Source organism: Osmia lignaria, unplaced genomic scaffold (assembly GCF_051020975.1).
Source record: "Osmia lignaria lignaria isolate PbOS001 unplaced genomic scaffold, iyOsmLign1 scaffold0165, whole genome shotgun sequence".
Taxonomy (NCBI): Eukaryota; Metazoa; Arthropoda; class Insecta; order Hymenoptera; family Megachilidae; genus Osmia; species Osmia lignaria.
The window spans coordinates 6,064-32,953 of NW_027478306.1; the positions used below are offsets into that span (position 1 = coordinate 6,064).

The 26,890-nt window shown below is 37.1% G+C and overlaps 2 protein-coding genes across 6 annotated transcripts; one reads left to right on the top strand and one right to left on the bottom strand.

Annotated features, from left to right (window-relative positions):
- Window positions 1-12,378: 12,378 nt before the first annotated feature.
- LOC143308146 (uncharacterized) lies at window positions 12,379-18,006 on the bottom strand. Its single transcript, XM_076693154.1, has 12 exons — window positions 17,777-18,006; window positions 17,328-17,698; window positions 15,427-17,084; window positions 15,095-15,343; window positions 14,763-15,011; window positions 14,469-14,693; window positions 14,159-14,381; window positions 13,850-14,065; window positions 13,591-13,770; window positions 13,432-13,520; window positions 13,250-13,351; window positions 12,379-13,164 (listed from the first exon to the last, which is right to left on the bottom strand). The coding sequence occupies exons 2-12, from the start codon at window positions 17,509-17,511 to the stop codon at window positions 13,015-13,017; spliced, it is 3,525 nt and encodes a 1,174-aa protein (XP_076549269.1). The 5' UTR covers window positions 17,512-17,698; window positions 17,777-18,006; the 3' UTR covers window positions 12,379-13,014.
- A 439-nt stretch (window positions 18,007-18,445) lies between these two features.
- LOC117601705 (ral GTPase-activating protein subunit beta) lies at window positions 18,446-26,639 on the top strand. 5 transcript variants are annotated; one of them, XM_034318831.2, is made up of 23 exons: window positions 18,446-18,912; window positions 18,988-19,408; window positions 19,556-19,582; window positions 19,690-19,904; window positions 19,992-20,175; window positions 20,250-20,510; window positions 20,676-20,882; window positions 21,061-21,165; window positions 21,239-21,379; window positions 21,452-21,690; window positions 21,761-21,991; window positions 22,071-22,224; window positions 22,280-22,387; window positions 22,829-22,930; window positions 23,179-23,319; window positions 23,496-23,656; window positions 23,731-23,904; window positions 23,977-24,386; window positions 24,462-24,873; window positions 24,949-25,261; window positions 25,420-25,683; window positions 25,753-26,002; window positions 26,065-26,637. In XM_034318831.2, the coding sequence occupies exons 1-23, from the start codon at window positions 18,877-18,879 to the stop codon at window positions 26,189-26,191; spliced, it is 4,683 nt and encodes a 1,560-aa protein (XP_034174722.2). In that variant the 5' UTR covers window positions 18,446-18,876; the 3' UTR covers window positions 26,192-26,637. The 5 variants fall into 5 exon arrangements, with proteins under 5 accessions (XP_034174722.2, XP_034174726.2, XP_076549267.1 ...); XM_034318835.2 differs by having other exon boundaries at window positions 20,691-20,882; window positions 26,065-26,635; XM_076693152.1 differs by lacking the exon at window positions 22,829-22,930 and having other exon boundaries at window positions 26,065-26,639.
- The last annotated feature ends 251 nt before the right edge of the window (window positions 26,640-26,890 follow it).

A 26,890-nucleotide genomic window follows, 5' to 3' on the forward strand; every position in this document is an offset into this window, starting at 1 on the left:
CACAACTTGCCGCGGAACGGTTGATCGTTTAAAACGTCTATCGCGCGTACAGGTACGTGTATACAACGAAAAGGTATTTTATTCGGTAGAAGGGAAGGGTAAAATAGCATCCGTCGGTTTTCTCGCGGGGAGAATTCACTTTGCATTTTTACGTTGCATCGAAAGAAGGAATCGACGCTGGATTACCGCGTCGGGGACGTATTCTTCGATGCCGGTGGCGGTCTTTCGTCTTTATCCAACTTTCCGACGCTTCATCCCCCTCTCGGCCATTTAAGATACTCGTTTCTTCGACGATTCAAATTTTAATTCAATTACGACGACGTCGAGGAGAACGGGCGACTCGTAACTCTGCGAGTCTTTCGCGTGTTCCCATCTTCTTTTTCCCTGCTACTTTTTCCTCCAGATCTCCCCGAGTCGGCCTCTTTTCTTTTTTTTCTCAACCGACTACCCTCTCCCGCGAAATCTGAATTTAATTATGACCCTTCACGTAGCCGCTTTACTCCTCCATCCTCACACCGCGATTCGTGGCCTATCTCGCTCTCGCATCTCCACCCCCGTTAAGAAGCGCACACCTTTCTTCTCTCACCCGTTCCATCCCTCTCTCGCTTCCTTCCCTCGTTTTCTAGCCGAGACAGCTAGACGAGATCGTAGACGAGAACGGCACGGGGAGAGGCTTAAATTTTAAAAGGGCGTTTAACCCTCCTATTACTTTTCGACTAGCGCCCCTTCTTCCGTCGTTCAATCTTCGCCCGTGATTCGAGCGGTGAACGTTCGATAAACGAATTTTGCGATTACAAGCATAGACGTGGGTATCAATTAAATGCCAACCGTAAATTACAGATTACTCTCGAAAGTACCTAAATATCAACTCGGTAGACACTTTACGTTACGCTGGAATAAACCGATCGACCAAGTTGAAATCGTGGAACGTTAATGCCGATACAAGTATCTCGGAGGATACCTTGGTCGTTTCCATAATTGGCATGAATTCTTTAACAAATTCGAACGGTTCGATCGTCGCGGGTTCACGTAGGCGTATCGTGCACACGGTCGGACTGTGCGCGTTATCGATTGATCGTTGAATAAACGATCTTTACCCTTGTAAAGAAATAATGAGGGGATGCATTATGAAAAGATGTATTCCGTACCGGTTACGGATCGTCTGCTGATTAATTCTTTTCCTGTTGCGCTATCTTATTCCTGTCTCGATTATCCTTTAGAAATCATCCACGTCGACGATTCTTTCTTCCGTTCGATTCATTTTCCGCCCTTCCCTTTCCACCAGTCGCTGCTTTTTTTTTTTCCTTCGCATTTTCCACGGCCCTTCAATATTCTCATTACTACCTCGACGTCGATTCCGTTCGAGATCCCGTGGTTACCAACGGCAATTAAGCTAATGCCAATTAAACAAACCGGCAACCGTTAATTGATGGTTTATATTCCCGCTCGGTTCAGCTAGTAACGAGTCCGTGTATCGTAACATCTAGTCGATCGCTAGGGTTGCTTTCGCAAAATAAATATCTGCACGCTAATTGTGATATACGATTAGAGCGTGAAATGAAATCTTCGAGCTCGTAGACTCGTCGAATTGTCGCTCGGTAAGATCATCGTCGCGGAAAGCAATCGGTATTCGCGAGATCCACGCGAAACGATCACGCGCTCGATCGATCTATGTATTCCGAAAATCTACAGAAGCCGAATCCATTGGAGGGAAGGCTCTTCCGGTATTTGACACAGCAGAGAGGCAGCTGTATTCTAATTAAACGGTACAACGGTCTGATCTCGGCTTGGAATCCCAAGACCGGCATTGATTACCTAGCCAATTTGCGACAGGCCATTCCCTCTCTCTCTATCTTCCCGATCACCTTTTATCTACCCTCCTTGTTCGTTCTTCCACTCTGTTTCGACGAGTTTCCTCGAGGAAATCACCTGAACATCCAATCGCGTCAAAGGGTACAGGAATTGGTTGGAAAAAACGGGACGTTAATTTCCCAAAATGAAAATCAGCCTTATTTTAATTGAACGGAATCAAAAGAATTAATGTTATCTATTATTTCGTAGCGTTTCAGGGTGTCTTTACACGTTAATAGTTCATTTGTCGTTACAAACTGAAATGCCTCGATGTGGAGAGAAGACGAGGAATAAAGAACGAAGAGTAGGAAAGAGGAAACACGAGTTGGGAGCTACTATTACTGTTTATGTCAATTTAGTGCCTACGGTGCATCACAAAGGAAATAAAAGGGAACAATTGCACCGTCGCCAAGTGCAATTTGCGCCTAGATATTATAAAAAGGGATGAAGATGGGAGGGAAGAGGGAAAGCCAGAGGACAGAGAGAAAGGGGTGTAATGGGAGGGAGGAAACGGTTGGAAGAATGCGAAGGAAAGGGGTAACTAGTACAAAACAAACGATCCCCGCTTCTCCACTCAGCCTGCATTGATATATTACGTTATATTCTAGGCTCGCGTTCTGTATCGCGGTTGCTTTTCCCTCGTTGCTTTTAGAATTCGATTATTGGAGTAGCGGTAAATCAACGATGGAAATAAACTTAAATTACGAACGTTTCTCCGCTCTACGGCAGATAAATACACGTTTTTAAAAGCGTTTTTATATCGAACGGACAAATCTAGCGTAACGAACGTATCGTGTCCCACCGGGAGCTCCGTTCGCTAAAAACTTGCTGTTGAGAATTTAATGTTTAAACATATCATAAAACCATCAACTTCGTTTAATCGTTCGGTCATAATTAATCGTTAAAAGAGACAGAAGCAACACGACGGTGTATTTAATTATTCGTTAAAATTTACTTAAATCAGTTCCTTTTTTTCCCCCTCCCTTTTGCCACAAAGTTTGTTTAAATTGAACGGAAAACAGCCTCGGGTACAGATTGATTAAGAACAGCAATCACTTTTGAAAACAGTCCAACAACTTGTAGGGAGAGTTTCTTTCGAGAAAAGATGCTCGTTATTTATCTAACCGGGTCAACGCTGCGAGGTATAAGAACGTAAAGTTTTATACCAAAAGACGTAGAAATCTTCGTCTCGAAGTCACTTTGCAACGGCGGACGTTATAATGGTCGTTAAAAGTAGTGAAATTTCAAACAATCGAGTACCTACTAAGGTACTCTGATTATTGTTAAGGTATCAGGGTGGGGAGCGTCACGACGCTCGCGTTTCCGGTGCCCGAGGGTTCACCCAGAAACGCACGGTGTACCCTTTCGGCTCTCTAATTCGCTTCTCTCGAGGGAACGTGACCCGGAGACAAATATGAATTCGTGCAAACCATTTCCGCCGGTTCTTTCACGAGATGGAAACGTAGCCGGTTCTCTCGTACGACGGAGAAAGAGAATGGCAGCGGGTTGCGGGATAGACGAGGAGAAACAGCGTCAAGACAACAGCCTTAATAGCCAGTACAATGGGCGGATCTTCGAGTCTTTTACGTCGCACTTGACGAAACAATAGTCGAACGAGTAGCGAGCGATAGACCTGCGCTGCTGTAGGGTGTCGAGGGTGTCGAGGATGCCGAAGAGGGGCTGCTGCTACCAGTAGACGACTCGGAATCCGTAGCCCCGGGTCGGGTTTTAACGACGTGCTCGGACACAGTCGTTGCATCCCTCTGCCTCCGATCCACGCTCTGTGCAACCATCTCTCCTCGTTCATTCTACTTGGCCTACCTCCATCTGTCTCTCGCTCTCGCCTCCACCTTTCCTCTCCTTTCGTTTTCGTGCATGCATGCTGCAATTCCGGAACACGTCGCAAGCTCTACCTTCGCTGCCACGACATGCACCCAGACTCGGCCACTTTTCAAATGATACCATATCAAATAACACTTTTTTTTATTTATACTTGCTCAAATTAAGAGTACCTCAAACACATAATGAAAATACTATTTCAAACAGAAATTTCTTATTTTAATTTCGAATAAAATTTGTCCAACTCTGTTGCTCTTTTTCACTCTCGAGTATTCCTCGTCTCGCCTTGCATTTTATTCCTCCCATCTCTCTCCGGGTGCTTTCGTCTCGTTCCAAGCAACCCTCTCGCGCCACTTTTGCTCGTCTTGCTGAAACCGTCCCTCTTCAACCTGGCGAAAGTTACCTCTCTGTCCTCCGTTCCTTTCATACAGCCTCGCAAGCTTGCCTGCAAGCTCTCCGTCGCTTAACGTCAAAACTTTCGTGCCCCTCTAGCTCTCTCGTCGTTGGTCCGACCCGATGAACGTATCCGCCCGCGTACAGGGTGTTCAGGTTTATTACGAACGCGATAACCAGAGCTCGTCGACCGAACGTCTCCGGGTCGGTCTATGGCGATCGTTTCGAGGAATCGTCCACGGACGTGTCGTTAAGTTCCAGGGTTCGTTTACGAGGTTCGTATCGAATTTTAACGGTGCTCCGGGAGGGACAATCAGAATTTCATTCCCCTCTATATATTCTACATATTCCAACAGAGATTGTGACGAACGAGAGGATGTTGCTCGCGTAGGAATAAGAAACGATTACCGTAAAGTTTGGAAAAACTGCGGGAATATAATGCAGCGACGGTATCCTTTGTTTCGAGAAGAAACTACGAGCATCCTGAGCTTCTTCCGAGTTCCGGGCTCGCTCGGAATACCGAAGAAACCGAGGGAATATTTTAACAAAGTCGTTAAAACTCCGATGTTAGATTCTCTTGCAAATAACTGGGTAAAAATTGAAGAATCGAAACGCTATTTTTCCGGCTCCGGTTTCCTTATCTTTTTTCATTTCCCTCTGTTTTTACTTCTTTCTCGTACGAAGGGACAACAGCCGGCACGAGGAAGGGACGGAAAACAGGTCGACGGGACTTGTTTAAGTAAGAATAAAAAATGTAGAAGAAGAAAAGACGAAGAAGCAAGAACTGCGAAGAATAAATTATACATTCCGAGGTATCTTCTTACTCGCTTGCTCGCTTGCGTGCTCGTAATTTACACAGTTCCTCAAAGATGCAGCGACTGCAAAACGTCCTCCCTTTTTTATGCACGCTGATACTTGCATCCAGCCATCTTTTGCTACCCTTACGACGGTGCTAGCAGCTCGTTCAGGAAACCTCAAGATGACAACCGGTAACGAGAAGAGCGAGGGACGGAAATTTTCAGAAAACCATAGCGACCAAGATGCCTGTCGTAGAATTTGCAATAATCTTATCTACACTTCTCGAAAGAACGAGAAAGCCGATTGTACTTGTCGACATGCTCGGTTAAATCTATCGGAAAATAACGATGGTAATAAATTTCTCTTAATCTTGAAATTACCAACGTATATATAATTTCCATTGTTTTCCTTTGTATTTCGAGCGAAAGAAACGGGGGTGCGATAACAGGGCGTAGAAAACAAGGCGCGAGTGGTACGGGAATGAATATTGCATAGGTGTTTGCGTATACGTGTGTCAGCTAGAAAAGCGGAGACACTAAGGGAACGCATTTAAAAATTAAATGTCGTGAGAAAAAAAATTGTATGTCACTGAATTATAACTCCGATGTGTAACGTTGAATTTTAAAGCTAGAACCCGCGATATCTAGCCACGAGTTTCGTACCTGTTTCCGCAATAATTTTCTAGCCTCAAAGCAAAAGTTTCGTTTCGAATTAGGTAAAACAATTTTACTTGTTAACGAAAGTTACCTCGAGATATGCGATTCGAAATTGAATTTATAATTCGACGGGTCTGACGTACCCATTGATGGTGTACAAATATTAGGGAATTATCGTACGACGTGAATCTCGGTTTCGTATTAAAAACTTTTTGAAAACTGGTCCCGCATAATGGTCGCGTATAGTTCAGCCTTTGCTACTTTGGTAGATTTCAACGGTGGCCGCAACAAACGACGCGGAACTCTGGTAGGTGGTTTGAAAAGGATTACATGGCAAACATGCTGAAGTTTTAATCCTTGTTATACGAGAAATCGCGAGCCATTTGCAAGGACGTTCAGCTTCTAAACAATATTTATATAACTTTGCAAGCAAATATTTTTAACGAATTAGCCGTTCGAGGAGAAATTACTGGAAGCACTCAACTGATTATCGTGCGACTGCTCGAGCCGAAAACTTGAAACGAATCGAAAATGGTGCTCGTTGGAAACGTTTCCAATGAAAATCCAACGCTTTTAATTACCATTAAATTAACCGAATTTAAATCTAGATAATTTTCAACGGTATATAATTAAGTACGTCTGGCCATTTCACGTTAAAAAGCGCGTTGTGAAAGGAACGTAACAATTTCCCGGGTAAAAAAGAGAAGCGCGATATACAGGGGCGAGTTGTCGAAAGTTGAACCCGTGCGCAACAATCGTCAAGCATAATACCAGCTTTTCATTCTTCGCTCTGAACAGCTACACCTACACCCTTTCCTGATCGTTCGGGGTTGGTAACAAAGCGAGAGAAAAATCGTGACGCGAAAAGGGAGGGGTGAAACGGGGCGACAACTTTTTCGTTGCAAGGAACGCGCGAAATGTTCGGAAGAACGAAAGCGAGACGGTTGTTTGGTTCGGTCGCTCGATGCTACTCGAGTCGAACGTCTCGAAGGTAGAGACGTAACGTGCCCGGAAGAAGTTGGAAACAATGCCAGCCGACGACGAGGAAGAGAGCAGGAAGAATAGAAAGAAAACAGAAGGAGGGAAGGAAAAAATGAAAGACAAAAGTGTAACGCGTCGCGTTCGCATCTCCGAATGCTGGATGCGTGCAACGACCGCGCGCACCGTACGTCCTCCCTTTCATTCTTCGTCGCACCTGCACCCTTTCCAACCGGTACGAGAGGCGAACGACTCTCGCGAGAGGAAGAGGGTGGATTGGGATGGTTGAACGGAGAAGGACGGCGGAGGGTAGCGAAGAGAGGGTTGGAAGCATGCGCAGCAGTACTCGCGGGGGTAGCCCGGCACGATCAGTCGTGGCCGGCGGTGCCGGAGGCCAAAGACTTTCGCGAGGGTGGACGCGCCGCGTTTTCTGCCGGACCTCTTTTGCTCTATCTACACCTATCTGTCCCCTCCTCTCCTCTCCGTCTCCTGAACGCGATTACGCAAACGACTGGTCTGGTGGTCTGGCCGCGCACGTATGACCCTGCATCGCCACCGCGTGCACTTTCGCGCTCGGCTACACCATCATCGACCTCGACACCACCGTGATAGCCTGCTTCCTTACCGCGTACGCCGACAATCTCGATCTCGATCGTGATCGCGATCACGATCTCGTACGGTGGTCGCGTGTACGTGGCGCGGAAGAGGAACAACGCGAAAACGTGACCACGACGAGGATCGCGACGGTGTGACGTTCGACCGGCGATTCTACCGGGTGCAAGGTTCACCGTGGTCCAAGGACAAGATCAAAGGATGCTGGCCCGCTGCCTAATCTGTATCGGTAAGTCCGTGTTGCGATTATAAATCCTTCGCGTTTCTTCGACGGGAAAAAAGGCGCGATAGAAGCTGCGTGTGCCGGATGATCGATACACAAGTTTCGAGGAACGTTATCGTTTTCCCTGATTTTTATTTTCGACCTGGCTCGAACGCTGCGACCGATGAAACAGCGTACAGATATTCTAGCTCGGACAGAATTCGCTGTCGCGTAAAATTGCTGGGGAAAAAGGGGACGAGGACGGAAGTTTCAGCGGCAGTTCCGGCGTCCAAGAGTGCTATTTCGGTAAAACGAACGAGCACTTTTTCCACGGAGGAACCGAGTACTCGCAAGTTCGCGCGTTCGTTCAAGTACGTGCATTCGTTCTTCGAAAGTTACTTTCGATCGGTCGGATACCGGAAACGAGATAACACGTGACGCACGTGTAAATCTAATTTGTGAAATAGACACGGCGAATTCGCGTCCCTATTGAAAGGGAACTGAAAAGGATCGTTCCAGGCTATCAACTTTTGTGTTAACTGGGCGAATGCTGCTTTCAATACAGTCAGCGAATCATGCGTGGAAACTTGCTTCTTTCGTTCAAACGTAACGCACGGATCTGGTTCGAATGTTTCGGAAAAAGAAAGAAACAACCAGAGGAAAAATGTTTTCTCTGTTTTCCAGTATTCAAATAAAGTGAATTGAAATTGAATTGGTTTAACTAAAAGATGAGCTCTCGCTATATCGTTGTGCTAATATTTGTATAAAATTTGCAATATTTTGTTGAAAGCATTACAAATGCAACAATTTTTGTTTTTCAATCGTTAATATGAAACGCGTCGTGGAAGCCGTTTTTAAACAAAATTCCCTTTGACTTTGCTCTTTAACTTTCCTTTGACCACGAATTTGATTCGTTCAAAAAGGGAACTGATTCGACTACACAGTATCCGCGTAAAGGAGCTATAATTGCGACCGTCTCGTCGAGTCTCTATTTAAATTCCAATTTGAACTCTGCGTACAGCAAGACGGTTAACGAAGTACATCTTCCTGTTTCGCTCTGAAGTGTATAAAAATTCTCGATCAAGTTTCCGCGCACGCCACACGTTCGTCCAAAGAATATTTCTCGGGAATTTTCTCGTGAAAAAGTCTCGTTAGAGTGGAGCCCTCTCCGTCGTTCCCCGCGCAAAGGGAGATTGTAACTTTATTCCGGAGAGCGTGTATCCAGTGAACGGTGTACGATTTTCATTGGAAAATCTGCGAAAGGATCGGGTTAAAAACGAAGCAGCCTTTCGGTTAGCTTCGAACGTAATTTAAATGATGAATTAGCCGTTGGAAATTGATGAAACGATGAAAGGAAAGGGTTAGCCGATTTCAAAGCGGATATCGTTGAAACGCGTCGCGACTGAAAAGGTTAAACCGTTCTTCTCTAATTTCCACTTAAACGTCGCGTTTGCCAACAATTTTGCATAATTACGCGAAGCGAGAGACCTAGAAGGAGGAAACCGCGGCGATATCCACAAAGGAAAATCGTCTTCTTATTTGCGTTTCGAAGAATAATAGGTTTGTCTGAGCAAGGATGAGACGACATCGTTCAGACAATGAAGAACGTCGATAATGATCGCGACGCATCTTAAGACCTCTCTCGTTAACGTTCCGCTGGTTCTTTCGTTTCTTCCAGGAAGCTCTCTGTAGTTTCCTGAAGGAGCCTCCCGTTTCAACCCCACCGTCCTCGGCCCGCCGCGTCTCTGTCCTCTCCTACCGTTTCGCACTAATTGCGGACAATTCCAGACTTTAAATCTCTCGAATCTCGAAAGCCTTTAATCTCGACGGTCGAGCCTTAACGACGTCGCCGTGTTTCGTAGAGCGACAGTTTGAAATTTAAGCGCTCAAGGGGGCGGAACAGACACCCTTAATAAGGTTCCTCCATCGTCTCGTCCTTCCTTCGTCTCTCCCCCGTCGACTCATCTTTCCATCTTTCCTCCTCGCTCAACCTGACCTCACCTACTCTCCTCACAAGCGACAACGTTAATGGAATATTTTAATGGCTGAGCAAACCTTTAATCAACCTTTGTCCCCGCTAAGAGTGCATTGTGCGAAATTAGGGATAAGTAGATAAGGTGTACTCGTTGTCTTACGACAACGTTCTGACGTTAATTCGACCTCGGAATGTCAACAGAATGAATGACGATCTTTATCTTTCCACGTAGAAGAGATTGGATAACGTTCAACAATCACGGACGATTGTAGGAGATCGTGTAAAAATCAGGGTGGATTCGACGAGAATCAAACCGAAACTCACGGGGAATTTTCCGTGAAAAGTTACTTGGCGAAAGTGCAAAGTTATCCGTTGGAAAAGGAACTCGGTAGCTCGATGGAGCGGAGGGAAAGGTTCGAAAAAAAAAAAATCATCCTTTCCAAATATGATATAATTGCAGGGGATTAAAGTTTTCCGATGCTGCTCGATGCGGTTTGTTTTTCCGGCGAACAATTCCGCGTGAAAAAAGAACGAACGAGCCGGGGGGTATCGATCGAGTTTTATCGCGAAACGTCAAGCAGGAAAAGTCGTCGAAACACAAAGCGAACGGATCCAGCGAACGCAAATAGCTTAATACTCTGTCTGGAAAATAAAAAGAATGAAATATCGCGGCACCGCGCCCCGAACGATACCGAGGGAGGAGGTTGCGAGAGAAAGCTGTCAGTCACTGTGAAAATTATCGTTCAAGTATCCCGAGGTTTGTACACGGATCCCTAGACAATCTGAAGGGTTGCTCGTAGTAGATTGGAGAGACTACAGTTGGGAAAGGCGAGACGGGTAGAAGCACGCCTCTCTCGTTGGCACGTTCTCCGATTATGTGGATAATGCGAGACAACGTGACGGGCCTACGTATACACACCCAATGGGCACACCTCAACCACCTGAATAACTTATTCATTACGAATACAAACTCCACCAAACTGATTTCTACCGCGGCTGTTTACGTATACTTTAAACTATCGCTCTTCTTATTATCATCTCTTTTGAACATTTATCATCGCCCCATCTGTTTCGTTAAATGATATTAATAATTGCCCGAGAAAAAGTCGAGTGAATTAATGAAAAGCGTTTCTACAATGAAGTCGTCGATCGTTAATCATTACCGCGTGTGAGATAAGACGACGTCACGGCTAATAGTGAAGGAAAGTTTGAAACTTAGCTCATTAAACCGCGGGCAAAGTAAAAGACAAAATGGTAGGAAAATATTCTTTGCGAGCCTCGACAAAACTTGCTACCATTGTCGCTCGACAGACTCGTTTCCTCCGCTTCTATTCATATCTTTTTCCTCTCAAACTTTCTTTGTTTCCTTCGGTTCAACTTTATCCCCACTGCCATTTTCTTCTATCATTCTATGAAAAAGAAACATTTTTATGTTTGTAGAAAATATCAAACGATAACCAGGTTATTAATAACTTTGTTTCTCTTAGAGGACTCAGTGTCAGTATCTGAATCCGAGGATGAATCGGATGACGACGATGAAGACGAAGAATTTGACTTTACTACATTGAATGTAATATTTAACCACTGAAACGGCAACGCTATTGGAGTTTTGATATTTCTAAAAGTGAATATCTTTTTATTTCATTAAATTTATAACACATTGTATGCAACTGATAGGTTATTACATACTTCAATATTATCATATTATGTAAATTACAGTTTACCTGGGGAAAAGATGCATAGTCAACATTTTGTTGTTGCTATTATTACTACTGTTATAAATGCTATTACATTATATAGGCAATTACATGGAAATTAAAGGAATACCCTTCTGTATTTCGCAGTATTTCGTACACCTCAGCTGAACTCAAATGGTTTTTCACCATCGATTCAGTGTCCCGGTAATTGGTATTTTATCGGAGTTCAGCTAATTTACCGGTAATATTAACAAGTACTGGTAATGTAGAGACCTAATCTAACAACCATAGTATACTGCACATTATAATAAATTTTTATTTAAAAATGCTTTATTTTACAGATTTATAGTTTATTGAAGTTAATAATAATGTAATGTATCACTTTTTTCTTAAAATATGTTAATGAAAGTTCATGAAATCCTATCTCTTTTAATAGGAATAGTGGAACGCCCCGCTATACACGGGGAATAAATGAGTTACAACACGACTTATGGGCCTCGGCTCAACCTTCCCAGTTATTTATTATTTTTTTGTATTTAAGGGCCTCACGAGGGTCAACCTTTTATCACTGCATCCCTTACATGTCTGCATCCTTAACATCCCGGTATTCCTTATATCAATACATTCCCTATATTTCTGCATCTCGTATATGCCGGCATTCCTTATACCTCGGCATCCCTTACATCTCTGTACCCTTTATATTTCTGTATCCCTTACAAAGGTCAGTAAAACCTCGTGAAAAATAATTTTAAATTTAAATTTTTGCAAAATTTAGTTCCTTTTTTACCGCCAGAGGGCGCTGATTCGACGTCGAAATTTTAGTTTAAATTTTTTCCGCTAGAGGGTCAAAATTCCGACAAGCTTTAGTTCCTTTTTTGCCGCCAGGGGGCGCCAATTCGAAGTCGAAATTTTAGTTCAAATTTTTCCCGTTAGGGGGCCAAAATTTCGACAAGTTTTAGTTCCTCTTTTTACCGCTAGGAGGCGCTATAATGGAATGCTTACAAAAGAGATGCAAGGATGTAAGGGTTGCAGAGATGTAAGGATTGCAGAGATGTAAGGGATGCAGGAATGTAAGGAAAGCGGAGATGTAAAGGATTTTTTTTTAACGTTGGGAAATTTTGCATAAGACCCCCCACCGTCCCTGGGCAGGGCGGCGGGGGAGTATCAGATTCCTATTGACTAAAACCCCACGGAAATAATATTTACTTTGAATTTTTAACAAAAATTTGATGCTCGATCGACACTGTGGTACTATCATGTTGTACATACACATATAACATTTTCTGCCTTATTTTCTAGCATGCGTACAACGTCACAGCGTCACTCACAGACATGTTTGCGCATTATTAAAAGGATTTAATAATTTGAAACTGTAAATTTAAGATACAATTATAATTTATAAATTTACATTTACAAGGCTTATAGTATAATTTTAATATTAAAATAAACTTACATAATAATGCTTTCTCAAAGTTTAACGGGTTATAATAAACCCCAACACCGCCAATCGCTTATTAAAACTTAAAATACAAAGTGAAATTTCCAAACAGTGAAACTTAAAATTTATGCATTATTATACAGCAAACAAATGATAACCTGGCAAGAAGTTTACATTTTGTTATTCTTCTTGACAGTCAAAACTTTTTCTTGAATAGTCATTGATGATTGGCAAAGCAACTAAAATAATATTATTACATATATGTTATCAATAAACTTAATTGAACCATACGCGTAATTACAAGGCGCGGTTTTTATTGTAATAAATTTTTGCATGACTAATTAATTTATGCTTAATATCTAATGTGTTACTGCAAGTGGGAAAAGTAAGTAAATTTAATGAAAGGTACAGCAATAAATTATGTAAATGAATAAATATATATCAAAATATATGGTCAATATGAAACAGAACCATTCGTTCTGTAATAGATAAAATTTCTTTCGTTGGACACATATAACTTTGGCTCTTTTTGCATGCCAGGGTAATAAAAAATATCAAATGTGTGAATATATCAATCAAGATGAAGATAAATGGAGCATCATATTTGAATCTTCTAACGCTGATAGCGGTAATTCATTTTTCTCGTCGTCAATTCTGGCATCTGATATCTTTAGGAACTTGATCACCTTTTCAGTAGCAGCAATTCCACAGCTGCTTACTTCATTCTATAACAAATTATATACATGTTTATAAACAATCGAATATACAAACATTTAATTAAGTTGTCATATAAAAATAAAAGATACTTACCGACGCAGTTAAATTCATGAAATTGAAAAATTTCTGAAGTACAGATACCATGGTAGTAAAATTGTTATCTGGAAGTCTACTACGTACCAATGATTCATAGTCCTAAAAATAGATACAGTTAAAACACATGTATATTGTACTGATTTTGTTTCTTCTATATTGCAGCGTTTAAAATTTGTTACCTTATTATCCATTATTAAGTAACCAAGTAAAAGCACTACATATGCTCCTATTAAAGTATGTTCCATATGACGTCCCGCTTTTTGTAATACTATAATACAAATTATTTATGAAATTACGTTTTATAAAATTTGATAACATTTTAAATAAAATATACAAACATTTTGTAACAGTTTCTTCAATAAACTCTTCTTGAGATTTAGTTGTTGTTGATACAGTTTCTGTTTGTTCAGAGTCTTTTTTACCATCTAAAATAGCATCTGTTTTCTGCTCTTCGGCACGAGCTAATTCTTCTTGTTTATAAAATAGATCAATCAAACATTCCACTCCACTTTGCTCAGCTGTTTTATACAAAAGTTATTTTATAATACATTAAATTCGGGTCATCGTTGCATTATAATACGTGTAATGTATATTTACCGTCAAAAATATCTTCTGTTGAGGGGGGAGCTTTTGATTCGATAAGAAGCTGTTTGTTATCGTCACATTGCTCTACTAAATTTATCAGCAGAATCAAAGCTAACATCATCATATCAAAACGTTTTTCTTCAGGAAGTGATTCTGGGACACGCAACAAAAGATATAAACTACAATCTAAGACACCTGGTTGCGAGCCTAATGATTTGCTTCCGAAAGCTAAAAAGTTGACCAAAAATCGTTTTTGCGCATTATAAAGATTATATGTGCATTAAAATTAATATGTAAATATAATATATAATAGAATCTTACATTGTCTATTAAATCGATGCGTGAGATTAATAAGAACTTTTATAATAGCAAACAGACATTCTCTAATAACAGCACCAGTAGAAGTTTTATCACTTGAATCTATAGTAGGGTAAATAGGAATTTCTTGTCCACAGAGATGATACAAATTTGCTAAAGTGCTGACTAAAATTCCATTTTCATATTTTAATAAATATACTTGATTTTCTTCGTTCATATCAGTAACCTGAAATAATATGTTTCAGTAAAAGATAAATTGTTTGTTACTTACGTTATATGTATGTATTATTATACGAAATCCTATTGATCTTACATTTTCTAATACACGCAAACATCTATCAACTTTACGTAATTTATCTAATAATGGATCTGTCCAACCAGATCTTGTAATATCTTGGGTATTAATATGACGATGACAATCTCGGATTGTTTTTACAATATGTTCCAAGCCTCCCAGTTCTCTAAGTTCTTCTTTGAACCATTCACCAGCACGTTTTGATGTAAGACTAAGAAGCGTCTCCATAGCAAGCTGACCAACCTAGTTGGGAATAACTTATTTTATTTTTATGCATCTTTTTTTCTTTATAATTATTAATACCTCACTTACAGTTATATTATCAAGATTTAAATGTTTTGCATGCCCTTGAGCTTGAATATCAGCACACAACTGACGTACTTTCTCTTTATTTTTTAAGAGTTCTGCCCTGCTAAGGCCACAATCATCAAGTGCATCTTTGTGACTTGCATCAGATTCTAATAAACTTAACATTAATTCCAAACAATCACGATCTAAATCCATAGCCAAACGATCTTGACTTAATACGAACATTACTGTTGCTGTACATAAGGCAAGACTCTGTAAAGGGATACATTTTATTGTAACTTATTAAGATTGAAAAAATTTATATACATCATATTTTATGTATAAAAGATTTGTACCTGATCTTTAGTTGCATCATGAAGAGCTTTGAAGAATTTAGCAACAGTTCCATGAGCACGTACATGCATACGAAATGCAGGTGCCATACATTTGCTTGCTAATCGTATAGCGGAAAGGCAACGAGTAGCATTGGGATTATTTTCTCTTAAAGTGTCTAATATATATTCAACGTCGTCATTAAACTCTTGAAATTCTCCACTCTCTTGAATCTGATGCGCCTTCTTTACATTTTTCACTACAGTGTAAAACTGAAAAATAAATATTATTTGTAATCCTGCAAGCTATAAACAATTGCAAAAAATATTATTATTTTTTTATTTAATATACATACACCCTTAACTTTCTTGCCACAACGAACACTTGTTACAACATCAGATTCGTCTGCAAAGTCTGCATCAACTTCAGAATATGTTACCACTCTTGTAAGTTTTGAGGCATCAAATTCTTCTCCATAGGCAACAGGTCCTGTACCACCATGGGATCCTGAAGCAATAGTTGGTGTGCTATTACCAGTATTAGTAGTATCTGTAGTATTAGATTCTTTATCACTATCACACCACTTGTGTTTGTACAATGCTCGTCTTTTGTTTCCATTGGTTGCACCTGTTGAACGACTTTTAAAGATGCTACCTTTCTTAGTAGCAGGTTTCTGTACAGTAGTACAGGGAGCATTTAATGACTGTGATTCTGTGACTGTACTTGTTACATGTAATGCCACATCACTTTCTGCATTACCACTGACACCTTCACTGTCATCACTCCCAGAAAACCAATCTTGATCAACTAAAGTTTTTGCTGTAGCTGTGTCATTATCACTAGTACGAGTTGGTTGTTCTACTTCTGTTTCAGTATCAGGTTCTAATTCTGGTTCTGGTTCTGGTTCAGGTTCTGCTTCATGTTCTGGTTCTGGTTCTGGTTCTGAAGTAGGTTTAGGAACTACTTCATTTGTTGGAATATCTATTGAACAATGCTGAACTTCATTTTGAACAGCCTCTGCATTTTCTTCAGTCTCTGAAGCATTTATCATTATTGGCCTTGTTTGCATAGGATCAGAATCACTTGATAATATGTCGATTAATTCTTGAGTTGTAGTTGGCAGTGGTTGATCACGGCCAATTAATGGTTCAATTGTTGGCTTACAAGAATACGTTGAACTACAATCAGTCTTAACAATATCATAATGAGATATTAGTGTATTATTAGAATCAGTAACAGATTTTCTAAGAGTTAAAGAAAGACCAGAACTATGTGAACTAGGTGTTACCGATGCCGTAGACATAACAGAAGTTGTTGTTGTCGCTGTTGTTGTGGTTGTTAACTCTAAATGCAGATTTTTTGCTCGACTACGAGTAGTTCTACGCATCTCAGAATTTTCTAAAGGTATTGAAACAGTAGAAATAATAGGTTCATGCGGACGAACCGTTTTGTGATCAGTTTTTAATGTATCTACATTGAAATTTTTCGGTTCAATATCTACTTTAGTGGGACTAATAAGTGGTGTAGAAATTCTGTATGTTTCAGGCTCAGGTTCTTGAGCATTCTGCACATTTCCACAGACTAGTCGTGCTGTACCTTTACATATTCTTAATACAATTGGTGGTTTTCCTTCTTCTCTACTGGGTGGATCATTATTAGTTCCATCTAAAGTATCAGCTACTTTCTTAGGTGGAATACTTGATACTTTTGTTAAGGTTTGTTTTGCTGGTGGCTGTGGACAATTTTTTTGGGTACGTGCTTTACCATAGTGTGAATCAGGTACTTGTCTATATATAGCCACATCCTGGCGAGATTCTTCTACTGTAGGTGGAACATTTCTACTTTTAAAAAATTTCTTAGGTTTATTAACTGGTGGTGCAACATCTGATTTATTGTCAGGGTCTGTTTCAAATGAAAATGGATCTTTCCCAGAATTTACACGAGTATTTTGATTTCCATAGTCAAGTTTTATTCTCTTTGCACCAAATGTATTATGGATATCATCTCTTCTTCCTAAAAATAAAAGTATGTTACTTGTAACTTAATGAAGGCATATAAATTATTATTAGTAAATCATATATTATATATATATATTTTTCATATGGCTTTGAACAAAATATATAAAATATAGCAAATTTTATTTTATTAAATATCCTCACTAATAAATATTAAACATGTATTAAGTGTCTGTAAATAAAATACACAAATTTATAATGAATGAAGAATTTAATTTTTAAGACAAGAAGATATACATACCATTGATATTGGTGCTCCTGATAGATGTAAATGATGTTATACCCCATTTTCCAACAGTACCTGCTGATTTAGCAGCAGAAGGTCGATTGCTATTTTCCCTAAAAAGCTTATCAAATTGAATACTCCCAGGTGTCATACTACTGACCTTACGGCTGTAAGATTTTGTGTAACTGCGGGACGTCATGTTGTATTCTTTTGTATTTGAAAAATGTTCCACATCTCAAAAGACACAAATAACAATATATTTTTTCATTTTTGAAACTTAAGTAAATGGTAAATAACCATTGATTGTTTGTACACTTGAGATCAAGTGTTGTAACAGAAAGGAACTTCAGTGCATCGGAAACGTTATTCTCATCGATAATTGAAAACTTGAAAGAAAAAAATCAAGAAGCAATATCTTCGGAACATATGAAAGAAACAAACGCCATGTTTCATTTGCTATTTACCCCAATGCACAAATATACGAAACTGTAACTTCAAATTCAATTCATATTCGGAAATAGTGTTCATGTATTAATTATTCTCAATGCTGTATATACACTTAACTTTAATTATTGTATTTTTTTTATACATTTACGTAAATTCAACCAGAAATATTAATCATAACATGATCTTGAGCCATCTGTCGATGTTTTTCGTTTCAAGATTTAGATACATACCATACACAAAAAAACGAGTAATACAATACACAAGATTGTAACACTTGCTGTCCTACCCAGTAGGTAGAGCTAAAGAGTTATCTTTTACCTTTTACCTACCTTACCGGTAGAAAATCATCCAATCAAAATTGATTTTATAGCATGAATAAAAATATGTGTTCTTTGTTTTAAGCTTTAATCAGATTTTAAAAACCTGCGGTTCCTATGATACCTACACAATTATATATATGAAACCATTTTTTCTGTTTTTCTTTACTAATATTACTGTTTTTTACATTTCTGCACTTATAGTCTATTTTACTTAATTAAGAAAGAATTTTATTTCTTTAAAATATTTATTCTGTATAATAATAATTTTAGTAAGTTAAATTATTATAAAAAACATAAAACTTAAAGTTTTATCAAACATTATTCTCTCTATATACATAGATCTATAGTACATATGTAATATGTGTGTATGTAGGTACATACATACAATATATACCTTATTAGTAAATAATGTAGTGAATGCCATGATTTATAACTCCGTACATTTTCAATAAATTCCTAATAGGTGGGGATATTTTCATGGTGAAAAGGAAATGCTGTAGGACCTGCAAAGTATTATTGTAAAATAACTAAAAAAGTCGTGTCAAGTATACTTATTGTGTATGTAGAAGTGGACCCAACTGTCAGATGACATTCTGAACTCTTATGTATTTGTATACAGTTGACAATGGTTGTTTCCAAACTTATACATAATTTTGTAATGAATTATTTTTTTTGTACTTATACTACATAAAAATATTTTTTATTATAATTGAGGTTAAACGAACATAGTTAAGATTTTAATTTTTCTGTGCCTAATATAATTCTCAGTTGTAAAACATTAAAGTGGATAGTAATCTATGAATTTAGGCGTGTTTAACAGAGTTAATCTTAAGGTAAATTACCACAATACAATATTTTTTTGTTTTAATATCTTGACTTATATTTTATATTTAATATATTAATTTTAGGATTCCCAAGGAGGAATGTATTCCGAATGGGCTTCTCTAAGTGTTTTAATTCAGCAAGGCTCAGAAGAAAGCCAAAGTGTGCTAGAGAAATTTTCACCTGGAGCAGGAAAAGAAGTTGCATTGTCTATTGTACGTCAACTTGCTGCAAATCTTGGTATTACACAAGCAGCTGAGCCAAGTCCATTATGTACAGATAAAGAAGTACAATGGTGTATGGAAGTGATATGTTTTGGATTATCATTACCACTAGCTGAACATGATACTGTCAGAGATTGTGTTAATGTATATTGTGAATGGTTATCTGCATTATATTCCACACCAAAGATTTGTGTACCCAAACCAATTATAGATGATCCTAATTTTTATGCAAGAAAAATAATAAGTCATTTTCATAATTTATTTGTTCCACGAAAAGGAGAAGGTAAGATTCTGACTTCCTCCCTCCTTTGTATATAATATTAATAACTTTAGTAACAGTTTAAAAAACATTCAGTATTAATATAATTTTAAGGGTTACATGTTACATATATTTTCATCTAACAATTTATCATTATCTTTCCTTTCATAGTTTGGCCATTTTTATATCAGGATCTAGGTAATTTGTAACTATAAATGTTTTTACACATACTAAGAAGATTTATGTTTTAAGATAAAATGTAAGTTTATAATTAGTGATTATACAATATTAAATTTTATTTACAGGGACAGATACAATTAATAGACAAGCTGTTTTATGCCATAGAGTGCTTAGAACGTTACAGCAAATTGCAAGAGGCCCTGCTACCTTAGAAAGGGAAACTTGGGAAAGCTTGTTACTATTTCTTATTGGTATTAATGATGCACTGTTAGCTCCACCAGCAACAAGGGAAGATGCTGGAGAGCAATTGTGTGAAAGAGTTCTAGGTGTATTATTAGAGGTATTATATTTATGTAAACAATATAATTAAATAAATTATTCATTAGTAAATCCTTTTCAGTTATTAATTAAATAAAAATATCGTTAGGTATGGTTGGTGGCGTGTGAACGTAATTTTCCTTCACCACCATTATGGCGCACATTAAGGGAGTCTTGTTTGCGTTGGAGACACAGATTAGCATTAGTAGAACAATGGAATCGTGTCTGCCTTGCTCTTACAGCAAGACTTTTGCAAATCATGTATGGCCCAATGTTTCCAGAACTAAAAATAAGTTAGTTTTTTTTTTATTCGTAATATGTATTGTTTTTCGTATTAACAGTTTATAATATATAACGATATATTTAGGCGAAGAAGATTCTCAACTTGTACCACCTACAATGTCAGATGAAGCAGTAGCACAAGCTTGGTACAGACTTTTACGAACTATAGGCGATCCAGTTGATTTATGCAGACCTGCTGTTATTTCACAGACACAAGCATTTTTACAATATGCTATTGCTAGCCCAAATGTAATAGATCCATGTCAACATCCATGTTTGCAAAGCTTACCACAAATATTTTTGAAAGCCATAAAAGGTATAGCTGGACAGATTGACGCTTTTCTTGGTAAGTGTACAATAAATAAACTTATTCATAAAAGTTAAAAAATATAAAGTGTACAGTAATTTTACAGCAAAAAAGTGGCCCTTTTCTTCGCACTTTCTCGACTTTGAAATATTTAAAATAGTATATAGACTTTTTAACTTGCTTTTTGGTGATGGTTGCACGCAGTCACAAATGTTTTAGGAGTTTCACAGGCATGTTGCTGGGAAGAGTGTTGTGTATCTACAATCACATCTGGATCTGCTAGCACTGGAAGTGGAGGTATGGGGTGGGATAAAGCAAGTAATAAGGATCTGACACAACCTTCTCCTACACCTCCAACACAGCGCAGACTTGCCAAAAGTTTCAGTGTTACACCTTCTGCAGTAACTAAGGGTATTCAGCACTTATCTTCTGGTGTTTTTCTATGTAACTTTACATTTTTGAATCTGTATATATCTCTTCAAGCTTATTCTCTTCTTATTATAAAGAAATATACCATTTTATCATTTTCACGGCAGTGTTGTACGTAATGTTATACTTTAAAACTAATGTAATTGAATATTTATTATAGGAATTCCGAAAGCTTCCTTAATTGGTTTAACAACGAGTCGTGTTTCAAGTACACCACCTATGTTAATGTCTAATTCAGGACCATCATCAGCTTCGAGTACCACATGTAATATTCTATAAGTTCTTTTTATTCAACAAAATAATATGCTTCATACATAATAAGATCATTATATTCGTAGCTATGACCTCTCTAGTTCAAGATATTAGACCTCCTTTAGCTCCAGGACGTCCAAAATGTAATAGTATATTGCATCTTTTTGGAGAATGGTTATTTGAGGCTGCATTTATAGGTACTGATGGATGGTCACAAAATTTGCCTCGTCAGTATTACTTCATATGACGTTGCACGTAACTAAGTGATACTTGATAATCATTATTTCATTCATAAACAGAACCGTCAGGTGCAACGAAACGCCCGTCTTCCGTACTTGTTGACGGGCCTAGTTCGTTACAAGAAAATGTTAACGATGTACCGCCAGCTCTTTGTATAGATCGCTACGAAGCTGGAAGAGCAGAAGCTTTAGGTGCATTATGTAGAATTTTCTGTGCTAAAAAAACTGGCGAAGAGATTTTCCCTGTCTATCTAGCTAGATTTTATCAAGCAATGAATCATGGTCTTAAAGTTGATGAAGTAATAAGTTATTTTTAAACTTTTACAAATGTAGTATCTATAAAAATATCTGTACTTATTTTGTTTACAGTCTCGGGAATGTGGCGAAACATTATCAAGCATTATTTTAAATTCTGCAGATTTATTTCGTTTAGATTTAAATGGCGTACAAGTACTGGTACCAGCAATGATTTCGGCACTTGAAACTGTACTTCCAGAAAAAGATTTAAAACTGAAATCTAATGTGGTATCAAAACCAGATTTGCGAAGAGCCTCCATACATTTATTAATATCAATGCTAGCATTACCTTTACACTTCCAAGTAATTAACATTACTTAATAATTATTATGTAATATATGCAAATAATTCATAAAGTAATTTCTACAACTTCTATTTGCAGAATCTCACTATTAAAGAACTTCCAACATTTGCAAATTCGGTAATCACGGAAAAGAATCATGTAACATTTGCACAACTAAAATCAAGACTTATGAATTTGCTTATAAATGCATTACAAGTTGAAACTGATCCTCAGAATACTCATATGTTATTAGGTAAGTCTAAGATTAAATATACTAGAACCGTTATAATTTGTAATTTTTATTTTAGGAGCCCTTTTATTAAGTGTACAAGATTCTGCAGCAGCAGAAGAAGTTGAACAAGTTACACAACCTGATACTATGGCACATGATTCTGCTGTTAACTTATTGTCCTCAGGTTTGTTATAATATATTATTTAAATAACATTAATACTTTCACTGCCACACGCGATATAGCGTGTTCAACTTTTGAATAATAAGAATAGAATACAGTGGCAGGGAACGTGTTAACTTGTATACATCGATATTGAATGCACTGTTTTAAATATTTTGAAAAATGTTCACCCTTTATTCTGAAATTGAAAAGTATTAATTGCATCATTTTATAAATAACTGAAATTAATATTTTATTATTTGGATTGGCAACTTATTAAAATATTTATGAATTTGTTTGTACATTAAAATTGAGTAATTCAGCCCGATTATGCAATACTGCTTAATATTACCTATCATTGTATTTGCTTTATGCGTGCTTCCGTAAGAGATCATTCATTGTTATTATTGTAAGTTGTTTTTTGTTGTACATTCATCATTATACCATTTCATCATCGCTTGATAGTCACCAGCGATTCAGCCAGTCAAATAAGTATATCCAGTGATCAACGCTCGCTCGGCGAAACCTCTGATATTACAACTCTTCAAGAGGAATGTGTTGCATTTGGTAAATACAAGTATTTTTTATATTATTTCTATTTTTTAATTATCATACATATAAAAAATATTGTGGAGTGGAGTGTATCATGTTTTTTTTAGTTTTATATTTCTGTTATACAGTAGAGCTTTTTTCTGAATAAGATTATGCAAAAGCTTGCGTTTTAAAAAATTAAATGTATGTTTGTAGTTGCAAATTTAAACATTAATCGATTTCATATAGTTTTAATCATTGAAAAATTTGGATTATTGTTACAGATTCAGCTCATGCTCTTTTTGTAAGAGCAACATACTTAGTTTGCCACAGATTAATATCGTCATGGAAAACAGATCTGAATATTTCTTTAGCAGCTCTTGAAATATTATCAGGATTAGCAAGAACACGTATTCGTGAAACAGGTAAAACATAACATTTGTTAAACTATAATAATTGTTTTTTTGATATATAAAGTGCATGGATTTATAAAATGTTGAACGCTCTACATGCAGCAAGGAAACTAACAGGTTAAACTATTCCGTATTAATTTATAATTTAAAATGTAATTGTGAAATTATAAATTTTTGTATAATTACAGATGCCCTAGAATGTAAACGTGCCGTAAAATGGTTGTGTGATTATATTGCATATCAGTGTTGGCGTCCACCGCCGGCTCATTCGAAAGATCTCCATTCCTCTATTGTTGCTGCCTTTAGTTGCTTAACAACTTGGTTAACTGCTCATCCTCAATTACTACAAGTTATTATTTCCTTTGCATTTACTTAGCAATTATTGTGTTTATAATAAACTCATTCTTAAGATTATTTTTCTAGGACAAGGATTGTTTAACTACAGTTTTAGAGGTAGTTGAACTTGGTGTGTCAGGAACCAAAAGTGTAGGCAAACCCGGTGAACCTATTAAAATGAAAGATGAGAAAGAATTAAAACCAGCATCTATGCGTGTTAGAGATGCTGCTGATGCACTTCTTACAGTCATTCTAGAACAAGTATTTATGAATGTTTGTAATTAAAAAAATATGAAGTAATGTTTAAAACAATTATTTTAAATAAATTTATAGGTTGGTTATTTTCCCAGTGCATGTGGAGCACAATCATTGTCATCATTATTAGATGAAGTGTCACTTCTTCGTCATTGCAATAGTTGGACTGGTGGTCGAGTGCCCCGTCAAGCGGCAGTTGAAAGATTTCGTTATTTCGTTGCCGAGAATGCTACTATTTTAGCTTTATTAGAAGAGCCTCTTGGAAACGATCAAGACCCACAACCTACTGTAACAGTATTAATACGCGGTCCATTTGGTAGACATGCATGGACATTACAACTTCGACATTTACCAAGGCACAGATCTAGTATAAGAAGTGTTAATACAAATCCAGGTCGACCACTGCCGTTAGCAGAAGCTGCACCACGTACGGATTACAAACCTAGATTCTTTCCTGATAATGTGGACCGAATTCCTCATTGTAAAGTGTATGTTGTATTATATCAGAATAATTTGCATTTATGCTTAAGAAACTAAATTGATTGGTCATATGTTTTTATCAGGGATGAATCTATACCGAGTCTTGAGGCAGTCATGAATGATAATGACGTGATAAGAAGTGAACATCAAATTTTATCACAGTTATTGGAACGTCAAATGAATATTGAAACGAAATATTGTGATGGATATGATAAAGTTCCAGATGAAAAACCGGACGAATGTGTACCACCTCAAATATGTCACGAATTTCAAACAGCTCGTCTTTTTTTAAGTCATTTTGGTTTTCTAAACATGGAACCCAAAGAAAATGATGAGTCCAGAAATGGTAGTCTTACAGCCTTGGATCCTACCATTCCAGGATTTTCTTTAGATTTAGAAACTTTAGATAATATTAGTCCAAGAACATGTGACACTGTATATATCTTTTATGTGAAAGCTGGTCAAAAAAGCTCTACAGAAATATTATCTAATGTGGTAATTATTTTTTAAATTTTAGAGTGTTTCGTTCTTATAAGTTTCTATTTATATAAAGGATTTTTATGTTTGCAGTTACATGAAGCGAATGTGTCAACCAATTTTTTGGAATTTTTAAATTCTCTTGGATGGCCTGTTTCTGTATCAGCACATGCAGGCTGGACTGGTCATGTTTCCACTTCATGGAGGGTGACACCACAGTTAAATGTTCCACAACCAGCTCATTCTGATCATGGTGGGGCACTTTATAATGGAGATACTCACGTACTTTATTGGGCAGATGTTAGCTCTGAAATCGCTTTTGTTGTACCAACTCAATCAAACAATATGCTGAGTTCAGACTCTTTAGAAGAAACAAGTTTTGGTAGTGATATTAGTACTAATCAAGGTATGACTTAAGTAGAATATATATTTGCAATGATGCCCGGTTAAGCACTGTGAAATCCCGCTAGCCATCTTACCTCTGACTAATCGGGCATTATTACACATTTGAAAGATATGATTTCATATTATGTAAGTTAATTGCACAATAATTAATAATTGCAGTTTGGTTCGAAAGAAGCATCAGTGAAAGTACTAGCTCCCGAAATTGTGGAACGGGGCAAAACACAGTACAAAATTCACGAGCGATGTCGCTTGATTTAGAAAAGCAACCACCCAGTTTAACAGGATCTAATCCTTCTAATTCTTCTAGTGCAGATCCAGTTAAACCAAGAAGAGCAACCAAACAAGTTTTACCTGTACAAACCGATATCAAAATTATGGTTGTTTGGCTAGAAAGCTTAGAAGATTATGCTCAATTTCCAATTGGTATTTCAACTATAATAATATTTTTAAAGTTAAATTATTAAGAATTTTGAAATCATATTTTACGTATAGGTGATCTTCTCCCTTGTACCTATACTGGCCTTGAACAATCTAGAGTAATACAAGCATCAGATGTTCAAGTAATTTTCATTCAAGCACTTAGTAGTGGATTAATGAGAGTCAGATTACAAGGTCCAGTTTCTAGAATTAATTTAGCTACTCCTTTAATTGATGGTATGGTCGTGTCGAGACGGGTATTGGGAACACTTGTCAGACAAACAGCATTGAATATGGGACGTAGAAAACGACTTGATAATGACAGGTACATAATGCTATAATTATATTTGAATAACATTGATGTATATAACATTTAATATTTTGCAGTTATCATCCACCACATGTTCGTAGACGGTTAAAAATTCAAGAAATGGTACAGAAATATAGAAAAAATTTAACTGATCCAGAATTATTAACATTATTATTTAGTAGCACACAAACTTATCAAGTTTAGCACAATTAAAATTAAATAAATGACATGTTAAGTTGCATATATTATATTTAATATTTTCATATTTTGTAATTTAAATAGATAATATATAATACTTTAAATAAAATTTTAACAAGTGTAATGTGAATATCAATATATAATAACAAAATATTATCAACAATCAAAAATGTAAATTATACTCAAACATTGTTTGAAATTATTTAAAGTATACATTAGTTTATTGAACATAAAGAAACTTATCACTGTGAAAGAAAATAACTGTGCTAAGAAGAATGGGCTAATACAATACAATGTAATTACATAAGACATCATTCTTCTTCTTTCCTCTTTCTTTTATCTCTATCAGTATATTTACATAACATGTCCTTTAACAACTAAAATAGCGGTCAAATTGATTTGTAAAATGATTTCTCTCAATATATTCAAGGTCTTAGCCTGAATTTTAAACAATCAATTTTAATATTTTACATACAAGTTCACTACAAATATCAGTATTATATAGCTGCATATATTTTTATAATCTAATCTCATAATATTTTAATAAAATAGAAAGTACATAAAATGTATATACTATAATGTTTAGAAATATTTCAATTAAGAAAAATTCAATAATAATACATAGAATCTCTCAATTGTGAAATGAATTATCTCACACTGATAAGTACTATTGTTGATGAAATTATATCGTTATGTACAGCATCA